At 35.9% G+C, this 25,045-nt stretch overlaps 1 protein-coding gene across 3 annotated transcripts in view; it reads left to right on the forward strand.

Annotated features, from left to right (window-relative positions):
- Window positions 1–25,045, forward strand: part of Dym (dymeclin) — a 383,552-nt gene that overhangs the window by 101,367 nt on the left and 257,140 nt on the right. For all 3 annotated transcript variants that reach the window (XM_074069849.1, XM_074069851.1, XM_074069850.1), the window contains exons 7-8: window positions 10,073–10,198; window positions 12,373–12,515. In XM_074069849.1, coding sequence (XP_073925950.1) covers window positions 10,073–10,198; window positions 12,373–12,515 — 269 coding nt within the window. The remainder of the gene's footprint in view (window positions 1–10,072; window positions 10,199–12,372; window positions 12,516–25,045) is intronic.

Consider the following 25,045-nt stretch of genomic DNA (forward strand, 5'->3'; position numbering starts at 1 on the left):
AAAAAGAAGATTATACAGATGTACATTTTTAATGAACATAGGAGCAAACATTTTTAAGAAACATTAGCAAATTATATCTAACAATATATGTAAAGGGTAATACTTCAGAACTAAGTAGGACTTATTTCAGGAATATAAGATTGTTTAACACCTGAAAATCAGCATTGAAAGAAACTAATGAAAAAGCCATCTTCGTAATGTGGAAAAAGCATTTAGTCCAATTCAACATCCATTCATGAAAAAAAAGGCAAAACAAAAATGTCTCAGCAGAACAGGAATAGAAAGAAACATCAACTGGATAAAGGGAAGCTATGAAAAATTTGTAGCTAATACTAACTTAATGAGGAAAGCCTCAGTGCTTTTCCTAGTCTGTGATTAGGAGGAACAAGTCAAGGATGTTTGCTTTCAGCATTTCCATTCACCATTATATTGAGGCCTAAGCCTATGCTAAAAAAGCAAAGAAATAAAAGGAATAGAAATTGGAAAGAAAGAAGTAAAATTATGTTTATTTGTTGCCAGCATGATTATTTATGTAGAAAATCCTAAGAAATGCACAAAAGCTCCTTGAACTTAAAAGTGAGCTAGCAAGATTGCAGGGTGTAAGTGTGTTATGGGTTGAATGTTTGTTTCTCCTCCAATTCAGATGTTGCAATCTAATCCTCAGTGAGATGGTATTTGCGAGGAAATTTAGTCGTGAGGGCGCCCTTTGAAGATCAGACAAAAGAGCTCGCGCTCTCATTGCTTTCTACTGCAACAATAACCTGACAGCTCTCACTTTGGAACCTTGATCTTGTACTCTCAGCCTCCAAAATTTGAGGAATGATTATTGTTTAAGGCAGTCAGTCTATAGAATTTGTTTTAGCAGCCCAAACTAAGTCAAGGTCATTATACAAAAAAATCATGTAAAAGCAACAATCAATTGAAGAGTGAAACCTTAAAAATGCCAAGAAAACATAAAAAATAAAAAACAGGAGTAAATTAGTTATTATTATTTTTTTCGGTGTTGGGGTTGAACTCAGGGCGTACACTTTGAGCCACTCTACTAACCCTTTTTTTGAGATGGGTCTTGAATTATTTGCCTGGGCTGGTTTTGAACAGCAATCCTCCTGATCTCTGCCTCCTGAGTAGCTAGGATTACAGGTGTGAGCTACCAGCACCCGGCAATGAGTTACATTTGTATAAGGATTTTAAAAGTAGAAATTTGGCCAGCTAATTCTAAAATGGAAAATGGAAAGACAAAGCACCTAGAATATGTAAAGTTTATTGAAAAAGAAGAGGAATACTTACAGTACTTCCTTTTTCACAATGCACTGTAAGGCTGCAGTTTCTGAGACAAAGATGTATCACATAAGCAAGTGTAGACATAGAAATCTAGATTTAGTGTAGGGAGCCACACTTTGGTCATCCAGTTTTTGAGCATTTGGGAAAGTAAAGCTGTTATCAGCTAATTAATTTGGAAATGCTCGTTATTCACACAGGGAAAAAAAACAAGGCAAAGCAAAATAAGAAACTGATCTCTTGTCTTACATATAACACACACATTAAGAAAATTTACATATCTTTGGTTTAAGCAAAGATAACAGAAAAGACATGGAAAACACTAACCATAAACCATAAACTTGATTAGTAACCCAGTAAAAGCTTTGATTCATCAAAAAACACTGCCAGGCACTGGTGGCTCACACCTGTAAATCCTAGCTACTCAGGAGGCAGAGATCAGGAGGATCATTGTCCAAAGACAGCCCAGGGAAACAGTTTGAGAGACTCCCCCCCATCTCCAAAAATAACCAGAGCAGAATGGACTAGAGGTTTGTCTCAAACAGTAGAGCACCTACTTTGTGAACACGAAGCCCTGAGTTCAGTACACCAAGATGGAATCATAACATAGAAGGACTTTGGGAGATAAGGATGCTTCAATGCTGGTTCACTGATAGTAACAAATGCAGATCTCTGCTGGGGGAGGCTATGAATGTGTAGATTGGATGGGATAAACTGCACTAAAATTTAAAATTTAGTATTAAAATATTGCTGTTGGAGTGTAAAGTGGTATAAGTACTTTGAGAAAAGGCTTAATAATTTCATATCAAGTCAAATATCATCTTTCCTCTCATCCTACAATGTTATTTTCAAGTCTTATCCAAGAGAAATGAAATTATATCTCTGCACATCACATGTGCAAAATTTATAAAGTTTTGTTTATAATAGCTCCAAACTGCAAACAACCCAAATCCCCTCACTGTTATTGTCTATACTTTCAAAACTTTATTATTCTTGTGATTTTCGTACCCTTGTCTCTAAATCTCTTAGCTGCTTTAATCTGAGCTTTTCTTTCTTATTTTTTATTTTTTAAAAAATCAACTAAAAACTTATGTTTAACTATGATTATTTTCCAGTTCTCAAAATGTTTTTTAGAGTTTAATTTTTTTAGGTCTGTTTTATTACTTTGTAAGTTTTTAGGTCTTCAAGAAACTTTTTATTTGAGAACTTTGGCTTTTTTCTCTTGTATATAGTAATTGTACTTTGTGGTTGATAGTTACTCTTATTGGAAGGTGTTCGCTTGTTTGTGTTGTGGGTATGTGGTGGTTCTTGTCTATGTAACTGTGTCTCTTTATGTGCTTATTTATGACTGTTTCTTACTTTTTATAAAGTCAAATAAATTGGTGGTTAGGATGGTTTTATCTTTCTTCAGAGAGGTTTTTCTCTTGTTTCTGCTGAGTGCCTTGGATTCACTCATTTTCATTTCATTTCAGGGCTGAAGTTTTCTGGCCACTCAGACAACTAGAAGATGGGTGGTAGCTAATGAGAGTTGATTTACTAATCTCCTTTACCCCCAAGTTAAGAGTACCTTTATATGGGGTGAATTTGAAGGCCCTGTACACTTGGACCCCAGCTTTTGTCCTCTAGATCCTCAATCCTGTCAAAGGCACTCTCAGATTCTTAGCCACTTCTGAATCAGTAAACATTTACTGGGCCAGGCAGTTCCAGATGTCATACTGAGCGCTTTAGATTTTTCTTGGTGTCTTGAATCTTGTCCTTAGAATCATTTAATATTTTGTTAGGTCTTTGGTGCTCTTAGAAAGTACTCTTCTTACTTCCCCTTAAGGAATTTTTTTTTTTGTGGTATTGGACCTTGAACTCAGGGCCTTTACCTTCCACTCTGCCAGCCCTTTTTTGTGATGGGTGTTTTTGAGATATGGTCTCATGAACTGTTTGCCTGAGCTGGTTTCAAACTGTGATCCTCCTAATCTCTGCTTCCTGAGGAGCTAGGATTACAGGTGTGAGTCACCAGCACCTGGCCCCCCTAAGGATTTTTGATGACTTCGCTAGCATGTTCTTCTGAATTTCCTGTCCATTGCTGCTGGAAATGGAAGTAACCCTAACCCCTGTGTTTTCTTTAACTATTACATGGTTCTTTAAGTTAATGTATCATATAAGCTGTGTTTTCTTACATTTCATGTATTTTCTACCATCAGTTGAATGTTTTTATTCAACGAATCTTTTTTGTCTTGTATGGTGTGGACTAGACAGAGAGTATAAAAAGCATTCTGAAATGGTATTCAGAGTATACATTCTAGGACACCGTTAACCTGCTTGGTGGGTCAAGGTGAGTTTTCTGGACGAGGTAAAGTAGTTCTTGAATGATGAAGCTGAGTTATCCCAGCAGTTCAGGTGCAGATGGGGAAGCTGGAGCCATCATACAGCCTTGGGAAATGTGAGAGAAGACTCACTGTGATAGCTAGGAAAGAGTAATTGACTGTATTTTATTTATGTGTGTCTTAAAGTTGTATTTCTTTAATGACTGTTTCAGAAATATTTCCGTTTATATCATTTCCTTTCCGGATGGGTAGAACTCAAATTTGGCTTCCTCATTTTAAAGCTGAGTTTTGAAAACCATCCATCATCTTCAGTACTGTTTACGATAGAAAATGGATGAAGTAAGGGCATGGGCTGCTTTGCCTAAGCCTTGCTCCAAACAAATGTTGCATAATTATTTTTGCTGTGGCCCCAGGAGTATAGTGAAATTTTATGAAATAGTGTTTGGAAGTTTGGAGTTTCACATATTTTTGTCATGTAAAATTTGTGCACAAAATTCTTTTTGTTTTGGTAAACCAAAATAATGTTAATTTTTCTCTGTACCTGTGAGCACAGTACACAAATACATGATTACCTGTTAGCCCCTGTTTTAGGTGCTAGGGATACAATACTGAATAAAACTGAATGATAAATAATAGTAAGTTGCTTATAATAATCTATAAATAATAAATTCTACCTGTGGAATAGGATAGACAATAAAAAACTGAGATTATAATATAATGTTAAGATATAATAGGTCAGTGAAAAGTCAGTAATGTGGTAGTATATTAGATACCACTGTAAGGGTGTGCTTCTTGTGAAGTGGACATTTAAATACAAACCAAAAAAAATCAAAGACAGAGTCCTACTGCTGTCTATCTGATGAGAGAGCATTCTAAACAGGGAGAAGGCAGATGAAGGCCCTGAGGTGGGCACATGCTTAGTATATCTAAAGTTGGCCTGTCACCAATCTCCTTAATGAACACTGATGCAAAAATCCTCAATAAGATAATGGCAAACCAAATTCAACAACACATCAAAAAGATCATTCACCACGACCCAGTAGGCTTCATCCCAGGAATGCAGGGGTGGTTCAACATACGAAAATCAATAAACGTAATAAACCACATTAACAGAAGCAAAGACAAAAACCACTTGATCATCTCAATAGATGCAGAAAAAGCCTTTGATAAGGTCTAACACCATTTCATGATAAAAGCTCTAAGAAAACTAGGAATAGAAGGAAAGTACCTCAACATTATAAAAGCTATATATGACAAACCTACAGCCAGCATTATACTTAACGGAGAAAAACTGAAACCATTCCCTCTAAAATCAGGAACTAAACAATGATGCCCACTATCTCCACTCCTATTCAACATAGTACTGGAATTCCTAGCCAGAACAATTAGGCAAGAAGAAGGAATAAAAGGAATACAAATAGGTAAAGAAACTGTCAAAATATCCCTATTTGCAGACGACATGATTCTATACCTTAAAGACCTAAAAAACTCTACTCAGAAGCTTCTAGACACCATCAATACCTATAGCAAGGTAGCAGGATATAAAATCAATATAGAAAAATCATTAGCATCTCTATACACTAATAATGAGCAAATGGAAAAAGAATATATGAAAACAATTCCATTTACAATAGCCTCCAAAAAAATCAAATACCTAGGTGTAAACCTAACAAAAGATGTGAACGACCTCTACAAGGAAAACTATAAACTTCTGAAGAAAGAGATTGAGGAAGACAATAGAAAGTGGAGAGATCTCCCATGCTCATGAATTGGTAGAATCAACATAGTAAAAATGTTGATACTCCCAAAAGTAATCTACATGTTTAATGCAATTCCCATCAAAATTCCAATGATATTCATTAAAGAGATTGAAAAATCTACTGTGAAATTTATATGGAAACACAAGAGACCATGAATAGCCAAGGCAATACTCAGTCAAAAGAACAATGCTGGAGGTATCACGGTACCTGACTTCATACTATATTACAAAGCAATAACAATAAAACCAACATGGTGCTGGCACAAAAACAGACATGAAGACCAGTGGAACATAATAGAGGACCCAGATATGAAGCCACACAACTATAATCAACTTGTCTTTGACAGAGGTGCTAAAAATATATGATGGAGAAAAAGCAGCCTCTTCAACAGAAACTGCTGGGAAAACTGGTTAGCAGTCTGCAAAAAACTGAAACTAGATCCATGTATGTCACCCTATACCAATATTAACTCAAAATGGATCAAGGATCTTAATATCAGACCACAAACTCTAAAGTTGATACAGGAAAGCATAGGAAATACTCTGGAGTTAGTAGGTATAGGTAAGAACTTTCTCAACGGAACCCTAGCAGCACAGCAACTAAGAGATACCATAGGTAAATGGGACTTCATAAAGCTAAAAAGCTTCTGTTCATCAAAAGAAATGGTCTCTAAACTGAAGAGAATACCCACAGAGTGGGAGAAAATATTTGCCAGCTACACATCAGACAAAAGACTGATAACCTGAATATATAGGGAACTTAAAAAATTAAATTCTCCAAAAACTAATGAACCAATAAAGAAATGGGCATGTGAACTAAACAGAACTTTCTCCAAAGAAGAAGTTCAAATGGCCAAAAAACACATGAGAAAATGCTCACCATCTCTAGCAATAAAGGAAATGCAAATTTTTTTTTATCTTTTTTTCTTTTATTATTCATATGTGCATACAAGGCTTGGGTCGTTTCTCCCCCCTGCCCCCACCCCACTTAAATCTGATTCTTACTGGGTGCTAGTCATGGGCAGAGTAATGTTCCCTGCTCACTGTAAAATGTGCATGCTCTAATCACTGGTATATGAGTAAAATGCCTTACTTGCCAGTGCCATGATGTAGATGTGACTAAAGTTAAGCTCAGTGAGACCTTAAGGGGTAGCTAAGGAAAGCAGAAGAGTGGGTCAGAGAGATGTGACATGAGAGGTTATTCAAAGCCATCACTAGGTTCAGAAATGAAGGAAGAGATCCATGAGTCAAAGAATGTAGTGACTCTGGAAGCTGGTACTCTCAGTTTATAGCCAGCAAGATATGGGGGCTTGGGTCCTACAGCCACAGGAAACTGAGTCTTGCCAACCATCCAGAGGTGCAGGAAATGGATTCTTCAAACCTCCAGAATTGAGCGCAGCTTGCCATCACCTTGAATTGGGCCCTGTGTGACTAGTACTGGACTTCTGACCAGTAGTACTGTTTGATAATAAACTTGCATTGTTAAAAATTGCTAACTTTGTGAAGTTTGTTAATGACAGTGATATAAAACTAATGTAGTGTGGATAGGACAAATTGAGCTTCTCAAAACAGACAACTTCAGCAAGTTAGATTTGTTACCTGTTTTCAATGATTCATTCATTTCAGCTCGTAGTTGTTAACTACTGGGAATTATGGTAGACTCGGATTAGAAGAGAAGCCCCTATCTTTACCAAATTTGTGGTCTATAGTCACTTCATAAGTGGTCAGTTTTAAAATTTTGTGTTTCTAAACTTTATGCAAAATTTCAAGTATATAAATGTAGAGAGAGTAATCAAACCCCATATGCTTATCATTCAATTTAAAGTTATCAACTTGGGCTACTCTTGTTTCTACAGCCACCCTCCCTTTACCTCTCGGATTATTTTCAAAAAGATCCCAGACATCATTTTTCTGGGCAATTTTATGTGAAGCTTTGCTATGCAATTGTTATCTCATGTTTTGTAGTGACAGAAGAAAAATATTGATCTTATTTTTATTTTGTTATCTTTATCATAGCATACTTTTTCATCTTTCTGCGAATTCATTTGGAATTTTTAGCTATTTTTTGTCTGAACTTTTGTCTAGGATTTCATTGGTGCAAGTTAGAATATTGTAAAGAGCAGTTCAGTTTGCAAAACTGCTACAACACTGATTTTGGAGTTACAAATCCATTTTTTCTAATAAGTGAAGTCACAAATACAGATTGTGAATAATGAGCGTTGAGTATATATGTAGTGATTTTTTTGTTTCCCTTGATTTATGTTGATGCCATCTCCATCTGAGTTCTAAATCTAGAACCCTTAGTCTTTCTTGGTTAGTCTTCTCTTTCACTTTTAGCCCCCAGTCTGTAACTTACTGGTATTACTTTTCTGAGATATTGTTCGTGACTGACTGCATGTTTTACAACATTCAATCCTCTACTGTCTATTCTTTTTCTCTTTTGATGGGACTGTCATTTGAACTTGGGGCTTCATGCTTGCTAAGATGACGCTCAACCACTTGAGCCACACGTCCAGCCCTGTCTCTCATACTTTTTTTCCTAATTCAAATGTCACTTTTAAAAGAAAAGTTTTCTTTTTATCTCATAGTTAAAATCAGAGTCTCCTGTCATACTTTTTCTTTTTCTTTTCGATTTTTCTTTATGGTTCTTTTTGGAGGAACTATCTCATTTCTCTCTTCTTTATTAAACTGTAAACTCTATGAAGGAAGAAGCCTTATCTATTTGTTGATGTATTTGCTTCTGATATGTAATATAATGCATATCCACACGTAGTAAGAATAAGTTCTTTGTAAACATTTGATGAGTGATATATGAGCTGAACAACAGTGTGATAAACAGTTGGGTAGAATTGTGTCTCTGGACCTATGGAAGCACACTTAGTTCCACTTTAGAATCTTGGGAGTAAAGTTTTAGCTTGGTATAAAACTTAATGTCATGTTGATTCAGTATTCTTATGTACTGTAAGCTTTCTCTATCTCACATCCTGAAACCCTCTGCTCTTTACTATTACAGAGTTATGGAATTCCATGGTCAGAGAGGATGATCCAAGATTAACATTTTCCCTTGTTTTTCACATGTGATTTTATTTGGTCCAATTAATTACAAAGGAGAATGACTCTATTTAAGGACTAGTAGTTATTATTAGTCATAGTTTTTAGTTTAAACAAACTAAAACGATTTGTTTCTAGATCTGTGATGTAGAGTAAGATGTTAGTTTGTAAAGCACTGCATGAGTATTTTTGATTCAGTGACTGATTGCATTTGCAAATGTATTGGTGTTAGTCACCTACTATCTCTTAGCTAGGCTGTGTTCAGTGGCAAGCTATTTGTTATTTCAGGATTTGACTTTAAACTCTGATCCAGCTAAAAAGCCTAGCCAGCTGACAGTAGAGTGTATGCATCCCACACAGCCCTGAACCATAGGAATTAGTGATTATTGGGATGTAAATTTTTTTCTGAGCATTCACATTATCGTTAATGAATCATAACATGGTATGAAACATCTTTTAGTTCAGGAAATTAGAATAAACACAAGAATTGCTTTTTATATGGTTAATATTTACAGCAGTACTGATGGAAATTTCAAGAAAGAGAATTGTTCTAATGTACTTTAAAAGTTAGATTTCTGACTTGTGAAATTTATGTATCACACAATAGACAGTTGCATGGGCTTCTTTTGTTTTTTATACTTTGTTTTAAAAACATATTTATATCATTGATAACTCCTTAAATTATCGGGTTGAATTTCAGCTTGCCAAGTCCTAGAGTTAAGTCACATTTATATTATTTAATGAGCCTTTATTTAAATAAGTGCTAAGTACTTTTATTTGAGCTTTCCATGAGTGGTTCAGATTTCTAAAAGTATTTTGATATTCTTTCAGAGGCACTTTTTTTGCTGTATCATTGAGATTTTTGCTTTCCTGGTTTCTGTAATAATCCTGTTCAAAGCTTTGTAGTTACTCAAGATTTTTTGGTACACTTATTCCAGTTTTTTCTCCCTACTTAACTGAAATGTTTGCTTTTTATCGATCTAAGATTTGCTTCCATAGGCAGTTAATTACCTTGGGAGGCCAGGGCAGTCCTTGCTACACAGAAATATGTTTAATAAAACAGGAATAACTTGCTTACTGTTACTGTCATGGTGAATATGCAGTTTTGGCCTCGAGAAAGCACGCATTAGAGATGAAAGATCTGGGGTTCTAACGGTAAATAGATTCTCAGCTCCAAAGGCACTGTTTTCTTCTCCTAGTACTAAATAGGGATGAAGGTAGAAATCTAGAGTGAGTCTTCAGAGCAGAACATTGCTACAAACTGTTCCATGATGCACTGTAGATATCCTTTGGTGGGAACTGACAAGGAGAGATAAGGTGGAACCGGAAAGTAGAAAAACAATGAGATACCAGATCCAAATATAAGAACTAATGACTGGGAAAGGGCTCATTATTTTGTCTTGACTTAATTTTTATGTTAAAAATAGTAGTAGTTTTTAATAATCTGAAAATGTTTTTATTGTGTTTATTTAAAACTTTTTGTTAACATATGTTAATTGTACAAAGGGATTTCGTGATATTTACATGCATGCATATAATATACTTAGATCAAATTCTCCCCATCTATATATCTTTCATTATGCTGTTGAAATGTTTTTAATGTAGAAAAGACCAGTGTTTTAATTTTCCAAACTGATCATTATTTTGTTCCCCCCCATTGCTTCAGAGATATTACATATGAAATATCAGTGGAAGCTATATCAACAATGGTGGTTTTCCTTTCCTGCCAACTCTTCCACAAGGAAGTTTTACGACAGAGCATAAGTCACAAGTATTTGATGCAAGGTCCATGGTATGTTTCCATTAAAAAAAATTTTTTTTAATTGTGTATCTATTGTTTCTAGTCTTTTCTTTTACCTGAGTGTTGTGTGTATCTCTAACCAGATGTGTTCTCCTGTTATTCTATCATTATTTCATATTCAACACATAAGGGACCAAATTCTGTTTCTTGTGCAAACTATCCATCCTCCCTGTCCTTCTTGTCTGCCAACTAGTAGTTGCTTTGTAGAATTGAAATTTTGAAGTATTTTTTTTCTACATTTTCTGTGTCTTAATTAGTCATCATCTCATTGTTTGTTTATTCATATTGTTCTTGTTATTTCCCCTTTCTGACAAGTCCCTTCAAAACTACAATTGTCCCTCAGTCTCTGCCAGAGATTGGCTCCAAGATAACTAAATTCTTGATGCTCAAGTCCCTTTATATAAAATGCCTATCAGGTAGGAACGTCCTCTTGTATACATTAAATCATCTTCAAATGACTTATAATACCCAATACAAGGTAAATGCTGTATAAATAATGTATTGTTTAGGAAATTATGACAAGAAATAAAGTCTGTACATGTTGAATACAGATGTAATTTCTCCCTGAATATTTTTAATTTGTGATTGATTGAAACAGTGGTTGTGAGGATGTGGGACTCAAGGATATGAAGGACTGACTGTGCTGTTACCTATGCCCTGTTACCACATACTTGGGCTGTCTCAGCAGCTTCTTCACTGACTGTTCCTACTTCATTGAGTTAACAAGCTCAATGAAGTGTGTGCTCATTTATGTGTGCTCATGATGTGCTGACATGTGTTGGACTGTGGGGCTCTGCTCTTTAGCAGAGGTTGGAATTGCATTAGATAAATATTTAATAAACACATACTCCCACTGCCATCCTAAATTCTACTGATATAATCTTCACAAAACTTGAAATAAAAAGTAGTGTTGATTAAAGTTACAGGTGGTGAGGAGCTTTGTGTTCTCAATGTCCTTCTTACTACCTCTCTTATACCCATGGCACATTCACAGAATCCCCTGAGCATTTTGGAACACAGTGCTATAGACTGGGTAAGTTATAAGGAGATGAGATTTATTTTTGGCTTATAGTTCTATAGGACCAAGACTGAAAGACCACATCTATTCATGACCTTGCTGGTAGAGTCCTGAGGTATTACAGAGCATCACATCACAAGACACAGGGAGCATACATGTGTCTCTTCTAGTCTCTGTGTCTTTTCTTGTAAAGACACAGGATTCAATCATGGGGTTCCATCATGATCTTATAAAATCCTAATCACCTACCATAAGGCCCACTATTAAATACCTTAGTGAGATTAAATTTCTACCCTCTTAGTACCTCACAATGGTATTAATCTCTAATATGAATTGCAGAGGAGGCAAACCGTATTTGAACTATAGCAAAACATATTTGAAAATCACTGAAAAGTGGGAAAGGGCCTGGGCTTTGGAGATGGAAGATTTCTATCTAAACCCTTCTCTGTCAGTGATAGCCAGAATGACCTTGCTCTGAGGAAGTGCTTGGCATTTTAAGGCTTTGAGCACCTTTAAGACTGTGAATTTCATTCAGTAGTGCTAAAAGTATTGAAGTTGCATTTTCCTTAGACAAAGAGACTGTTAGTATTCTTATTTTATAAGTTATTGGGCTTTTGCAAGTGTCACTGTGGTGCCAACTATTTAAACTACATTTTGTTCTTTCACTGGTTTTTGTGGTTCATCTTGGAAGCCATATTCTAGAAAGTTCAATAGTCCATTCATGAATTGGTAAAAAAAAATTATAGATTACAGGAATTGGTTTATCACCAAGAGAATAACTTGAGTAGTTTCATACTTAAAAAGTTTGGTTTTTAAAATTATTTTTAAAAATTCTTTTCCCTGCTGATTCTACATTACTACCTTCCTTCAAGTGCCAGGCACTGTATTATGCACAATGTGCTATACATTACAAATAAGGTAACAGACACTTATGAGTTTTAATGATTTCACCAAGGTCTTCTGGCGTGGTAAGAGGCAAAGTCATAATTAAGCCTCAAAACTGATCTCAATGTGCATGGTTTTGACTATTATGTGACAGTGCTAGATTTCTTAGAGACAGAATTAATGACTGATTGTTTCCATGTCATTACACAGAATTAAGTGAGTGCTATAAATATGAGTTTGATTTCTTTTTCTTTTTGTGTAGTCTTCCGTATACCAGCAAACTTGTGAAAACCTTATTGTATAACTTTATCAGACAAGAAAAGCCACCTCCTCCAGGAGCCCATGTTTTCCCCCAGCAATCAGATGGGGGAGGACTGCTGTATGGACTGGCATCAGGAGTAGCAAGTAAGTCCTGTATCATTTTGTCTAATCAGGTATAAGGAATTCTGCTCACTTGGCTGTTGCCATTAACAGTTGCATTGGATCTATACAGCTGGCTAAATGTGAAATACTGAAAGCAATTAAAATACTAATCTCTCCATTCTGTGCAGTCATGTATGTTCAATAGATGCAAATATTGGATTATTTACCTTCGAAACATCACTTCTAAGAAGAATGTTTACATATAAATATGCATATTGCATGAGTTCTGGCTATACAGTAAAAAAAAAAAATGAGCCTTTATCCCCACCCACTGCAACAATAAAAAAAAAAATTGAGCCTTTGGAAACTTTTTGTTGCTGTGTTCTAAGAAGAACCTTTCTAATTTAGAGTGTTTAATAGTTAGGGTTTTATATGACTAACTAAATGTAGTTTCTCCATTATACTCTGTGCTTTGTTTGTTCAGTGATAAACTGGTACATTTTGGAAGGGTTTTGTAACGAACTCTGAAGTGGCACAAACTTGAGTGTTGACTGGGAGTAAAGAAAAGCCCTTTCCTATCTCACGGTAAGTTGTCATTTCTATTTCACGGGACTCAGACCCGAAGACGGAGACGTACAGAGCACATCTGGTTCTCCCCTTGGTTAGTGTGGGGATCTTGGTCATGTGAGATAACAGTAGAACTTTTATTCTGAAGGAAAAATAAAAATCAGTGACACTTGGGTAGTCCTCAGTCTGCACAGGTGCTCTTTTCTTACTAAACCAGCAGTATCCTTTCTTCTTAATTAGAGTGCAAGTCCTGGCTGTGATGTGCTCTCCACACTCAAGTAGCAACATCAGTGGGTTAGGACAGGCAGCACAGTGCTATACCTTACTAGGTAATGGGCTTGCCAACTTCTCGTTAAAAACCAACTTGTTCTGTTGATTTAAAGAATTTATCTGTGAATCAGATTTTCTAGATTTGCCTTCCTCTGACTTGTTTTATGAATTTAAATACTTTTGTGATCACTTATACTCTTGACTTTTGTGCTGAGCAACCTGCCTAGAATGTTGTACCAACATTGGTTCTTTAGGATAACTACCATCCAGTACCCACACTGATTCAGATGAATACAGCTCATCTATGACCTTTGAAGAATACACAGGAATGGGTTTTTGTGTTCCACAGAAAGGCGTAATTAATCTGTCTTTCTTTTTTTGATAATTTTACTGACAGAAGTACTTAAAAGCTAGCATTTTTCAGTATTTTAATATGATTAGAAATTTTTAGATTTTTAGAGGGAGATAATATAAGTTTATTAACTTCTTCAAAACAATGATAATACTTGACAGTTTTTTAAAAACATAAACATAGATTTGTATATAGTTTTTAGTTTTTCTTTTAGTTATGTGTTGTATCAAAGGGAAGCCTCATATTATATGTGGTGTCATTAGTATGCTAGGTGCCAAAACACTTGAACTTTAAATTTTGAGTCTGTTTCTAGTTAGTTAGCAGCATGTCATAAGAAGTTCCCTTAGCCAGGCGTGGTGGGATATTCATATAATCCCAGCACTTGGGAGGCAGAGGCAGGAGGATTTCAAGTTTGAGGCTGTGTAGGCTACATAGTGAGTTACAGGACAACTTTGACTATGCATAATTAAGACTCTGTCTCAAAAAAAGAAAAAAAAAGAGGCTCCTTTAATTTTAATTTTCCAAACTCTCTGTTGAATGTGAAGGTTGGTTGGGATGCATGATTTATGAGATTATTTCTGAGATCACTTTTAATGGTTCTGTGCTCTTTTTTTTCATTGTCTTAAAAATTTAATATTTAGTCAAGAGCATTAAAATAGATTTATAGTTTTTAGCATTCTATAGTCACAAAGACATTTTGCATAGTTCTCTTCCTAAATCTTCATAAAACTTTTCTTTTTAAACAATGTATCAAATTGAAATAATTATGGATCCATTATTTCACAGTATATGACTCAAAGGATTATATGAGTAATCTCTTTGTAGGAGATGATATTTTCCTACAAAGTGTAGCTATTTGCTTGGGTAGATTAAAATGTAAAGGCAGCCATATAATTTTGAACTAAGCCACATTCTAGGAAAGGCAGTTGAATGAACAAAATTTGACTTCAGTTGTGTGATCACTTTTGATGATTTTTTTGGTTGGTAGTTAAGGAATTTTCTTACTTTAATATTGGCTTGGGAAATATATGATTTGGAAGTTTCTCACTGAAAAAATTTGTATTTCGAAGCCAAATGTAAATTATGAGCTGTGGCCTCATGCTTATAATCCTTGCTACTTGGAAAGGTGAGATCAGGAGGACGGCAGTTCAAGGCGAGCCCAGGCAAACAGTTCACAATCCTGCCCACCCCTTCACCCCCTGCCCCACCTCAAAAATAACCAGAGCAAAATGGACTGGAGGTATGGCTTAAGTGGTAGTCAACCCTCAGTCCCACCCTCCACCTCCCAAAAAAGCCAAAAATAAACTATGAACTTCTTTGGATTACATTCATTTTTGTGTTGATTGAGTTTTTCTGGATATGGAAAGCATTTCCTTTCATACCAATGTGTGCATTATATGTTAAATTATTTCCTTGAATCAGAGTATGCTATTTATAAAACTTTACGGACTTGGAGAGTGAAGTTTTGTTGGCAGTGGCAAGGGGAGAGGAGAATCTTTGTGCTAGAAGTGGAGTCCAAATGAGTAAAGAGCCACATACCTGACCTCCTAAGTCAGGCAAGGCCCTTTCCAGTTTCTTCTCACTTTTACAGATGTATTCATGGTTATGCTACTACTTATTTCCCAAACTCTAGCAAAGAGTGTATTGTTTCTTGCTTCCTGACATTCCCTTTACATGGGTTTGCTTGGATTGTTTCAGTAACCGTGAGTCCTAATTCCTCCTCTTGCTGACTTGATTTTCTACCCACCCAGCCATTAAAGTCCACAGTGAGTACCACCTTCTCCAGGGAGATTCCTTTTGCCCTTCTGACTGAGTGTGGTCTTTTGCTGTGACACCTACCACTCAGCTTTGTATTATATCTACTTATGGATATGCCTTAGTCTCCCCACATTAGTTTTGTGAGAGTTAACATTTATATAACTCTTTTGAGTTTATAAGGGAACCTTTTCAGCATCTCACTTTTTTCTCAGTGCAACCTTATCTATGTGAAATATGTGATTCTCCTTTTTAAATATGGTAGATGGAGAGATGTTCCTAGTTGTTTCATTATTTTTTCTAAGATCATAGATGAGAGTTGATGTTGTTTACACTTGAGCTCAGTTTGTTTGACACCTGAGACTTTACTGTTTTGCTTTTCATTGTTGTGACCACCTGAGTTCCAAATGTGGAAACTGCTGCTTGACTCTGTTGGGGTTCATTCCCATGGAGTACCTTAAATCTGTGGACTGTTAGTAAATGCGTGTCTGTAATTAAATCCTAACAGCTAATACTTGTCTGTTCTGGAAAGATGCAAACTCAGTTATAAGCACAGTGTCTGTCATTTAGTGAATGTCTTCTGTTTGCCAGGTACTATAGCAGCTAGTTAGACATCATTTCATATACTTTTTCATAAATATTTTCAAAGATGTACTTGAAGTAGAGAGAATGATAGAATAAACTCCCATCTACCTACAACTTGCCTTCCAGAATACTTAAAATTTTGCAATTTGGTTTTTCATCCATCATTTTTATTTTTCATTCATCTCCTTCCTCCTACATTAAAAAAACTTTTATTCTGAAATCAGTTTACACATATAAAAAAGCTACAAAACTAAATGATTACAAAAAAGTTTATGTATATTTCTCAGTTTGACTGTTAATGTGTTATCCATTCATTTTGTCATTCTCTTTTTCTGTCTGTCTCTACACATATGCATGCGTGCACTTGCATACACACACACACACACAATTTTTTTTGATCACTTGAGGGTAAGTTACCTACATTATGGCCCTTTCCTCCTAAATACTTCAATGTACATATTTCGTAAAATGGATTACCTCTCACACAACTACAATACACCTGGCAAGTTCAGAAAGTTTAGCATTTATCTATCCTTAAAGACAAGTGAGATAGGTATTTATTTTTACCTCAATAAAAATAAAGAAATGGAGATTTTAGTCTTTATTTCAAAATCTCCTTTATTAACTATATCATTTTTGTTGCACTTGAGTTGAATTTTTACAATTAGGTTTTCTTATAACTATTTTGCTGTCAATTTGTGTACCTTGGACTAACAGCTCCACAATGCAACACAGGTCATTTTTCTGTCATTGGCTACAGTATTCAGCACTGAGTGCTGGGACCTTGTTGCATTAGAATGTGCTATATTGGAGGAATTATTAGTGTTTTAAAAATTACAACTAGTTTTTTGCTATTTTTAAGAGTAAAGGAAATTAACTTGTATAGATTTTGTTCTTTTAAAAAAACTTTGAGATGTGTCAATTGTGACTTATCTCTTTCACTAAGATATTACTTTATTTTGTAATATGTATAATACATGCAGACAAACCTATACTTTATCTTTAAAATAAAAAATGACTTCCTTCTTCTTTTTAGCTGTATTTTTAATATTCTGACAGAATGGAAAAAGAATCAATTGATGTAGTACTTTACAATTTAGGAATGAGTGCTACAGTTTTAATTAATGTGGTATGTTAACTGAATTTTAAAATGAGTCTTAGAATTACAGAACCATTTAGCATACATGAAAAATAGATATACAAAAAGCTATATATGACAAACCTACAACCAGCATTATACTTAATGGAGAAAAATTAAAACCATTCCCTCTAAAATCAGGAACCAGACAAGGATGCCCACTATCTCCACTCCTATTCAACATAGTACTGGAATTCCTAGCCAGAGCAATTAGGCAAGAAGAAGGAATAAAAGGAATACAAATAGGTAAAGAAACTGTCAAAATATCCCTATTTGCAGACGACATGATCCTATACCTTAAAGACCCAAAAAACTCTAGTCAGAAGCTTCTAGACATCATCACTAGCTATAGCAAGGTAGCAGGATATAAAATCAACATAGAAAAATCATTAGCATTTCTATACACTAACAATGAGCAAACGGAAAATGAATGTATGAAAACAATTCCATTTACAATAGCCTCAAAAGAAATCAAATACCTAGGTGTAAACCTAACAAAAGATGTGAAAGACCTCTACAAGGAAAACTATACACTTCTGAAGAGATTGAGGAAGACTATAGAAAGTGGAAAGATCTCCCATGCTCATGGATTGGTAGAATCAACATAGTAAAAATGTCGATACTCCCCAAAGTAATCTACATGTTTAATGCAATTCCCATCAAAATTCCAATGACATTCATTAAAGAGATTGAAAAATCTACTGTGAAATTTATATGGAAACACAAGAGGCCACGAATAGCCAAGTCAATACTCAGTCAAAAGAACAATGCAGGAGGTATCACAATACCTGACTTCAAACTATATTACAAAGCAATAACAATAAAAACAGCATGGTACTGGCACAAAAACAGACATGAAGACCAGTGGAACAGAATAGAGGATCCAGATATGAAGCCACACAACTATAAGCAACTTATCTTTGACAAAGGAGCTAAAAATATACGATGGAGAAATAGCAGCCTCTTCAACAAAAACTGCTGGGAAAACTGGTTAGCAGTCTGCAAAAAACTGAAACTAGATCCATGTATATCACCCTATACCAAGATTAACTCAAAATGGATCAAGGATCTTAATATCAGACCCCAAACTCTTAAGTTGATACAAGAAAGAGTAGGAAATACTCTGGAGTTAGTAAGTATAGGTAAGAACTTTCTCAACGGAACCTCAGCAGCACAGCAACTAAGAGATAGCATAGATAAATGGGACCTCATAAAACTAAAAAGCTTCTTTTCATCAAAAGAAATGGTCTCTAAACTGAAGAGAACACCCACAGAGTGGGAGAAAATATTTGCCAATTATACATCAGACAAAGGACTGATAACCAGAATATACAGGGAACTTAAAAAACTAAATTCTCCCAAAACTAATGAACCAATAAAGAAATGGGCAAGTGAACTAAACAGAACTTTCTCAAAAGAAGAAATTCAAATGGCCAAAAAACACATGAAAAAATGCTCACCATCCCTATCAATAAAGGAAATGCAAATTAAAACCACACTAAGATTCCACCTCACCCCTGTTAGAATAGCCATCATCAGCAACACCACCAACAACAGGTGTTGGCGAGGATGCGGGGAAAAAGGAACCCTCTTACACTGTTGGTGGGAATGTAGACTAGTACAACCACTCTGGAAAAAAATTTGGAGGCTACTTAAAAAGCTGGACATCAATCTACCATTTGATCCAGCAATACCACTCTTGGGGATATACCCAAAAGACTGTTACTCCAGAGGCACCTGCACATCCATGTTTATTGCGGCACTATTCACAATAGCCAAGTTATGGAAACAGCCAAGATGACCCAGCACTGACGAATGGATTAAGAAAATGTGGTATCTATACACAATGGAATTTTATGCAGCCATGAAGAAGAACGAAATGTTATCATTCACTGGAAAATGGGTGGAATTGGAGAACATCATTCTGAGTGAGGTTAGCCTGGCTCAAAAGACCAAAAATCGTATGTTCTCCCTCATATGTGGACATTAGATCAAGGGCAAACACAACAAGGGGATTGGACTATGAGCACATGATAAAAGCGAGAGCACACAAGGGAGGGGTGAGGATAGGTAAGACACCTAAAGAACTAGCTAGCATTTGTTGCCCTTAATGCAGAGAAACCAAAGCAGATACCTTAAAGCAACTGAGGCCAATAGGAAAAGGGGAACAGGTACTAGAGAAAAGGTTAGATCAAAAAGAATTAACCTAGAAGGTAACACCCACGCACAGGAAATCAATGTGAGTCAATGCCCTGTATAGCTATCCTTATCTCAAGCAGCAAAACCCCTTGTTCCTTCCTATTATTGCTTTTACTCTCTCTACAACAAAATTAGAGATAAGGGCAAAATAGTTTCTGCTGGGTATTAAGGGGGTGGGGAGGAGAGGAAGGGGGCGGAGTGGGTGGTAAGGGAGGGGGTGGGGCAGGGGGGAGAAATGAACCAAGCCTTGTATGCACATATGAATAATAAAAGAAAAATGAAAAAAAAAAGAAAAATAGATATACATTGCAGTTAGATATTTGAATTTCTAATTCATTAGACATGAAGTGGGGCCAGGTAATAACTAACATATTTCCAATAAATGGAGTAGATACTTCTGATAATGATACCAGCTCCACTAATGTGGTGCAGCTCCCTCTCCCGGGCTTGAGTCTGTTCTGTTGGGGGCCTTTTTGACAGGTGATTGAACCAATCCTGCTGACTGCTGAGTAAAGGCAGTGTTTTGAGGCAGCTTTAATTGGTTTAACTGACCTCCTCCTAATGTATTTTCTTGGTTTCGGTTCTTGTTGCTCTCTTGCTCCTGAGGTCCAGTTTATCAGAATCAGTCTTGAAGTCTGACAATGAGTATAGTACTGTAACATGTAGTAAGTAAGGTGCAGCTCTGACCTCCCTGATTCCAGACCCTGTGTGTGTGTGTTTAATTTAATCTAGACAAAATGCATATTAACTTTTTTGGGTTAATATTTAATTATTAATGAATTTATTAGAATTTAGGTATTTTCCATATCTACTTATCTGTGTTTTGTCTTTCCCTTCAAGTTTCATATATAAAGGCACACACTTTTTAGTGAAACTCAGTGAGATTTGCTTTTGTTAGGTATGGTATAGTCCCTAAATTCATTCATTGAATGAGGCTTGCTCATATTTTCAGCTCTAGATCATCACTAAACAAGTGTTTTTGGGCTTCCTACTTTATCCAGGCCTGTCCTTGGCACCATTCTGAGAGAGGAGGGCCACAATCTTCTGCCTATGTGAAGAACAGAGTGTTTTCTGTAGAGGTCAAATGTAAAAATAACAAAAATAAATATAGGTAGAGTTTTGTAATTGTTTTGCATAGAATAGATTTCATTTTCTAGAAACCTGCATAAGAATTTTCTGTGGGGCAGTAGCCTGAATTTCCAGGAGTAGACTTTAGAGTTAATGAGAATTTCTATAGTTTCTCCTGACTTTTAGGAGTTACTGGCAAGGATCTTCCAGTAAGTACTAAACTGGAGCTAGTATACCCTCTGGTCACAGGAAGTGCTGGGGAGCCCATTCTGAGTTCAAACCAGCCCTTCCCTCCTCCATAATATTTCTACCCTGGATTATACCCCATGGAACTCTCAGCTGCCTTTTTTAATCTCCCATTCCTGGAGTCCTGGCAGATGAAGGTGGATTTCAGAGCCTGATAAATCAGAATTGGAGTGGGATGGAGTCACAGCTCAGTTTGATCTTAGATAAGTTCTTCATCTTTTTCAAAGTTATTAACTAATTTGTAACCCTGGTAAATATAAGACCTTTACATAGGGTTGTCATGAAATAAGCGAGATACTGTGTATGAGATCCCTTCTGGAACCACGTAGCATGGTTCTGCACTGAAGCTGTGCTGGTGCTTGTTAGTTAAAACTATTACAGAGAAAATAAATTTAATTAAAAAACAGCTAATGATCAGAAAAACCTGGACACATTTGTGTGAGATAGTTTAAAAAGTTAAGAACTTTGTATCTTAAACCTTAAAATTATGTAAAAAATGTTATGAAAAAACATTGCATATGCCTGCCATGTTTTTGTCTTTTTTCCAATTGGCTTTTCATTTTATGTGGTGTAAAGTTTGGCCAATGATAGTCAGAAAGGAAAATTTGATATTTTCCTACATAGATATTTTCACAAGAGAGTTCTTCCTTCCCAAATGTACTTGCTTTGACAACAATTACCATGGTACCTTTTCTTATGCACTAATTTATCTGAAAGGTTATTATATTTTGACAGTTTGTTTATAAAATTAGTCATATTTTAATAGTAAAGATTTGATGTTGACCTAACCTAAATTACAATAAATATTTCAAAATTCATTAAAGTTATTGGTAGTCTTAATTATAGCCAGGAAGGCAATTGATAATTCTTACTTTAATCTATGAGCATGTCACCCTACCCTGTTAAAACCATTTTATAAAGTGAATAGCTATCTTTATTTCCATGATTTGTTGTGATTCAGAAGAATGTATGGTTCATAGGTATTGTCTTAGTTGATGTGAGCTGCCATAACAAAATACGCGTAGGCCAGGCACCCTGAAGAAGTGGCATTTGTTTCTACAGTTGTAGAAGCTGGAAAGTCCAAAGTCCAGGTGCCAGCATATTTGGTTCATGGTGCAGTCCTTTTTCCTCTCACTTTATGCCTGGGCCAGCCTGGGCTGCAAGTCTATTTGTGCTTCCCTGTGTAGCTGAGATGACAGGTATGTACTACCATGCCCAGCCATTGGCTGAGATGAGTCTTGCAAACTTTTTGCCAGGGCTGATGTGGAACCGAGATGTTTCTGATCTCCATCTTCTGAGTAGCTGGGATTATAGGCTTGAGTTACCGTACCTGGTTTTTTTCATTCTTCTTTTTTTTTCTTTTGGTGGTACTATGGTTTGAACTCAAGGCCTCACACTTACTAGGCAGGTACTCTGCCACTTGAGCCACTCTGCTATCCCTTTTACATTCTTCCTAATGGCTGTGTAAGATTTGATTGTGTATATATATATATATGCCACATTTTCTTTATTTATTCTTTAGTTGATGGACTCCTAGGCCCATTCCATGATTTGGCTATTGTGAATAGTGTTGCAATAAACATGAATATACATTATCTCTGTTGTATGCTGTCTTTGACTCTTTTGTGTATATACCCACAGTGATCTGGCTGGATAATATGTAAATTCTAATTTTAATTTTTTGAGGAACCGCCATACAGATTTCCATAGTGGCTAGGCGAATTTATATTCCTACCAACAGTGAATGCTGTCCCAATGTTTGTCATCACTTTCATTATTTGTTTCCTTGATGATAGCCATTATGACTTGGGGTAAGGTGGAATTTCAATGTATTTTTAATTTGTGTTTCTCTCATAGCTAAGGACATTGAATATTTTTCATGCACTTATTGGACCTTTGTACTTCTTCTTCTGAGAAGTATCTGTTCAGTTCATTTGCCCATTTATTGACTAAATTGTTATTTTGGTGTTTAATTTTTTGAGCTCTTTATGTATTCTGGATCTATATTGGATATACTTCCTGTAAACATTTTCTCCCCATTCTGCAGGCTTTCTCATCATACTGTTATTTCTTTTACTGTGTAGCTTTTTAATTTGATATAATCCCATTAGTTAATTTTTTTCTCTTATTTACTGAGCTGTTGGAGTCCTGTTCATAAAGCCCTTGCCTATGCCCATATCTTGGAGGGTTTTCCCCATGCTGTCAGTTTCTGAGTTTCAGGTTTTACTTTAAGGTATTTGATCTATTTTGAGTTGATCTTTGTACAGCTCCCTCTTATAAAGACACCAATATTTAATCATGGGTGCTCTACCCTAATGATGTCATCTACCTAATCACTCTCTAAAGGCTCTACTTTTAAAATCCATAGAGGAATTCAGTTTCCACTTCCTTAATACCATTACACAAGACTTTGAGGATTAACCTCCTTCATCAGTTTCAGGTCAAACCATAGTCAAACCATAGTACCAGGTATTAAGTAGATTGTGCTAGCATTCTGCTTGCTGAAATTCTCAATTTGTAAGGTCACTGGTCTTTTCTGTATAATGACAGCTTAGGCACCATTTATTTGGCTTTAGTCAATAATTCATTCATTGTTTTAAACAACACTTTAGTAGTGATCATGAAAGTTGTGGCCTAAGTAGATCATTCTAACCATATTAATAATAAAAAAAAATTCTGTGGTAGAAACAGTATTTTTTTTTCTGACTTTGGGGGCCATCACTTGCATTGTTCACTGGAGGAGCAGATTGTAGATTATGATAATTAGACATTATGGAAGAGGTACAAGTCTTGGATGTAGACTTGAACACCAGACTTGATATTTACTTCTTAGGCTGTTCCTTTTTAATGACTTAAATTCTCAAGATAAAATGAGGATGATACAGTAGTGTCCCCTTATCCCTAGTTTCACTTTCTATAGTTTTATTTACCTACAGACAGCCACAGTCTGGAAATATTAAGTACAAAGTTTCAGAAATAAATAGTTCATAAGTTTTAAATTGCATGCCATTCTGAATAGCATGATGAAAGCTCACACCATCCTGCTGTAGCCTGCCTGGGACGTGAGTCCTCCTGTTTTCCTTGTATTCATGTTTTACGTATTACTTGCTGATTAGTCACTTAGTAACTACCTCAGATACCAGAATGACCATCATAGTCCTTGTGTTCAAATAAGTCTTATTTTACTTACAAATGACCCCAAAGTACAAGAGTAGTAATGCTGGCAACTTGGGTATAACAAATAGAAGCTGTGAATTGCTTCCTTTAAGTGAAAATGTGAAAGTTCTTGACTTAATAAGGAAATGTATTTATTTATATATTGTTTTCATTTTTTCATATGTGCATACACTGCTTGGGTCATTTCTCCCCCCACCATCCCAAACCCCTCCCTCACGCCCCCACTCCCTTGCTTCCAGGCAGAAACTGTTCTGCCCTTACCTTTAATTTTGTTGAAGAGAGAGTATAAACAATAATAAGAAGGACAAAGCATTTTTGCTAGTTGAGATAAGGATAGCTATACAGGTAGATTCCTAGCATTCCTTCCATGTACAATTGTGTTACATTCTAAGTTGATTCTTCTCAAACTGACCTTTTCTCCTATTGACCTCTGTCACTTTAAAGTTTCTGAATTAGTTCCTCTGCATTGAGGACATCAAATACTATCATGTTTTTTGGTTTTCTTACCTATCCCCATACCTCCCATGTGTGCTCTCCCCTTATCATGTGACCAAATTCCAATCACATTGCTGTGCTGGGATCTAAAGTCCGCATATGAGGGAGAACATATGATTTTTGGTCTTCTGAGCCTGGATAACCTCGCTCAGGATGATGTTCTCCAGTTCCATCCATTTACTTGCAAATGATAAGATTTCATTCTTCTTCATGGCTGCATAAAATTCCATTGTGTATAGATACCAAATTTTCTTAATCCATTTGTCAGTGGTGGGACATCTTGGCTGTTTCCATAACTTGGCTATTGTGAATAGTGCTGCAGAAAACATGGGTGTGCAGGTGCCTCTGGAGTAACCTGTGTCACAGTCTTTTGGGTATATCCCCAGGAGTGGGATTGCTGGATCATATGGCAGATCTATGTTTAGATTTTTAAGAAGCCTCCAAATTTTTTTCCAGAGTGATTGCACTAGTTTGCATTCCCACCAGCAGTGTATGAGGGTTTCTTTTTCCCCACATCCTCGCCAACACCTGTTGTTGGTGGTGTTGCTAATGATGGCTATTCTAACAGGGGTGAGGTGGAATCTTAATATGGATTTGATTTGTATTTCAATAAGGAAATTTTAAAAAGTCATATGCTAAGGTTGCTAAGATCTATGGTAAGAATGAATCTTCTATCTGAAATTATGAGGAAGGAAAAAGAAATCCGTGCTAGTTTTGCTG

This window comes from Castor canadensis, chromosome 4 (genome assembly GCF_047511655.1).
Source record: "Castor canadensis chromosome 4, mCasCan1.hap1v2, whole genome shotgun sequence".
Lineage (NCBI taxonomy): Eukaryota > Metazoa > Chordata > Mammalia > Rodentia > Castoridae > Castor > Castor canadensis.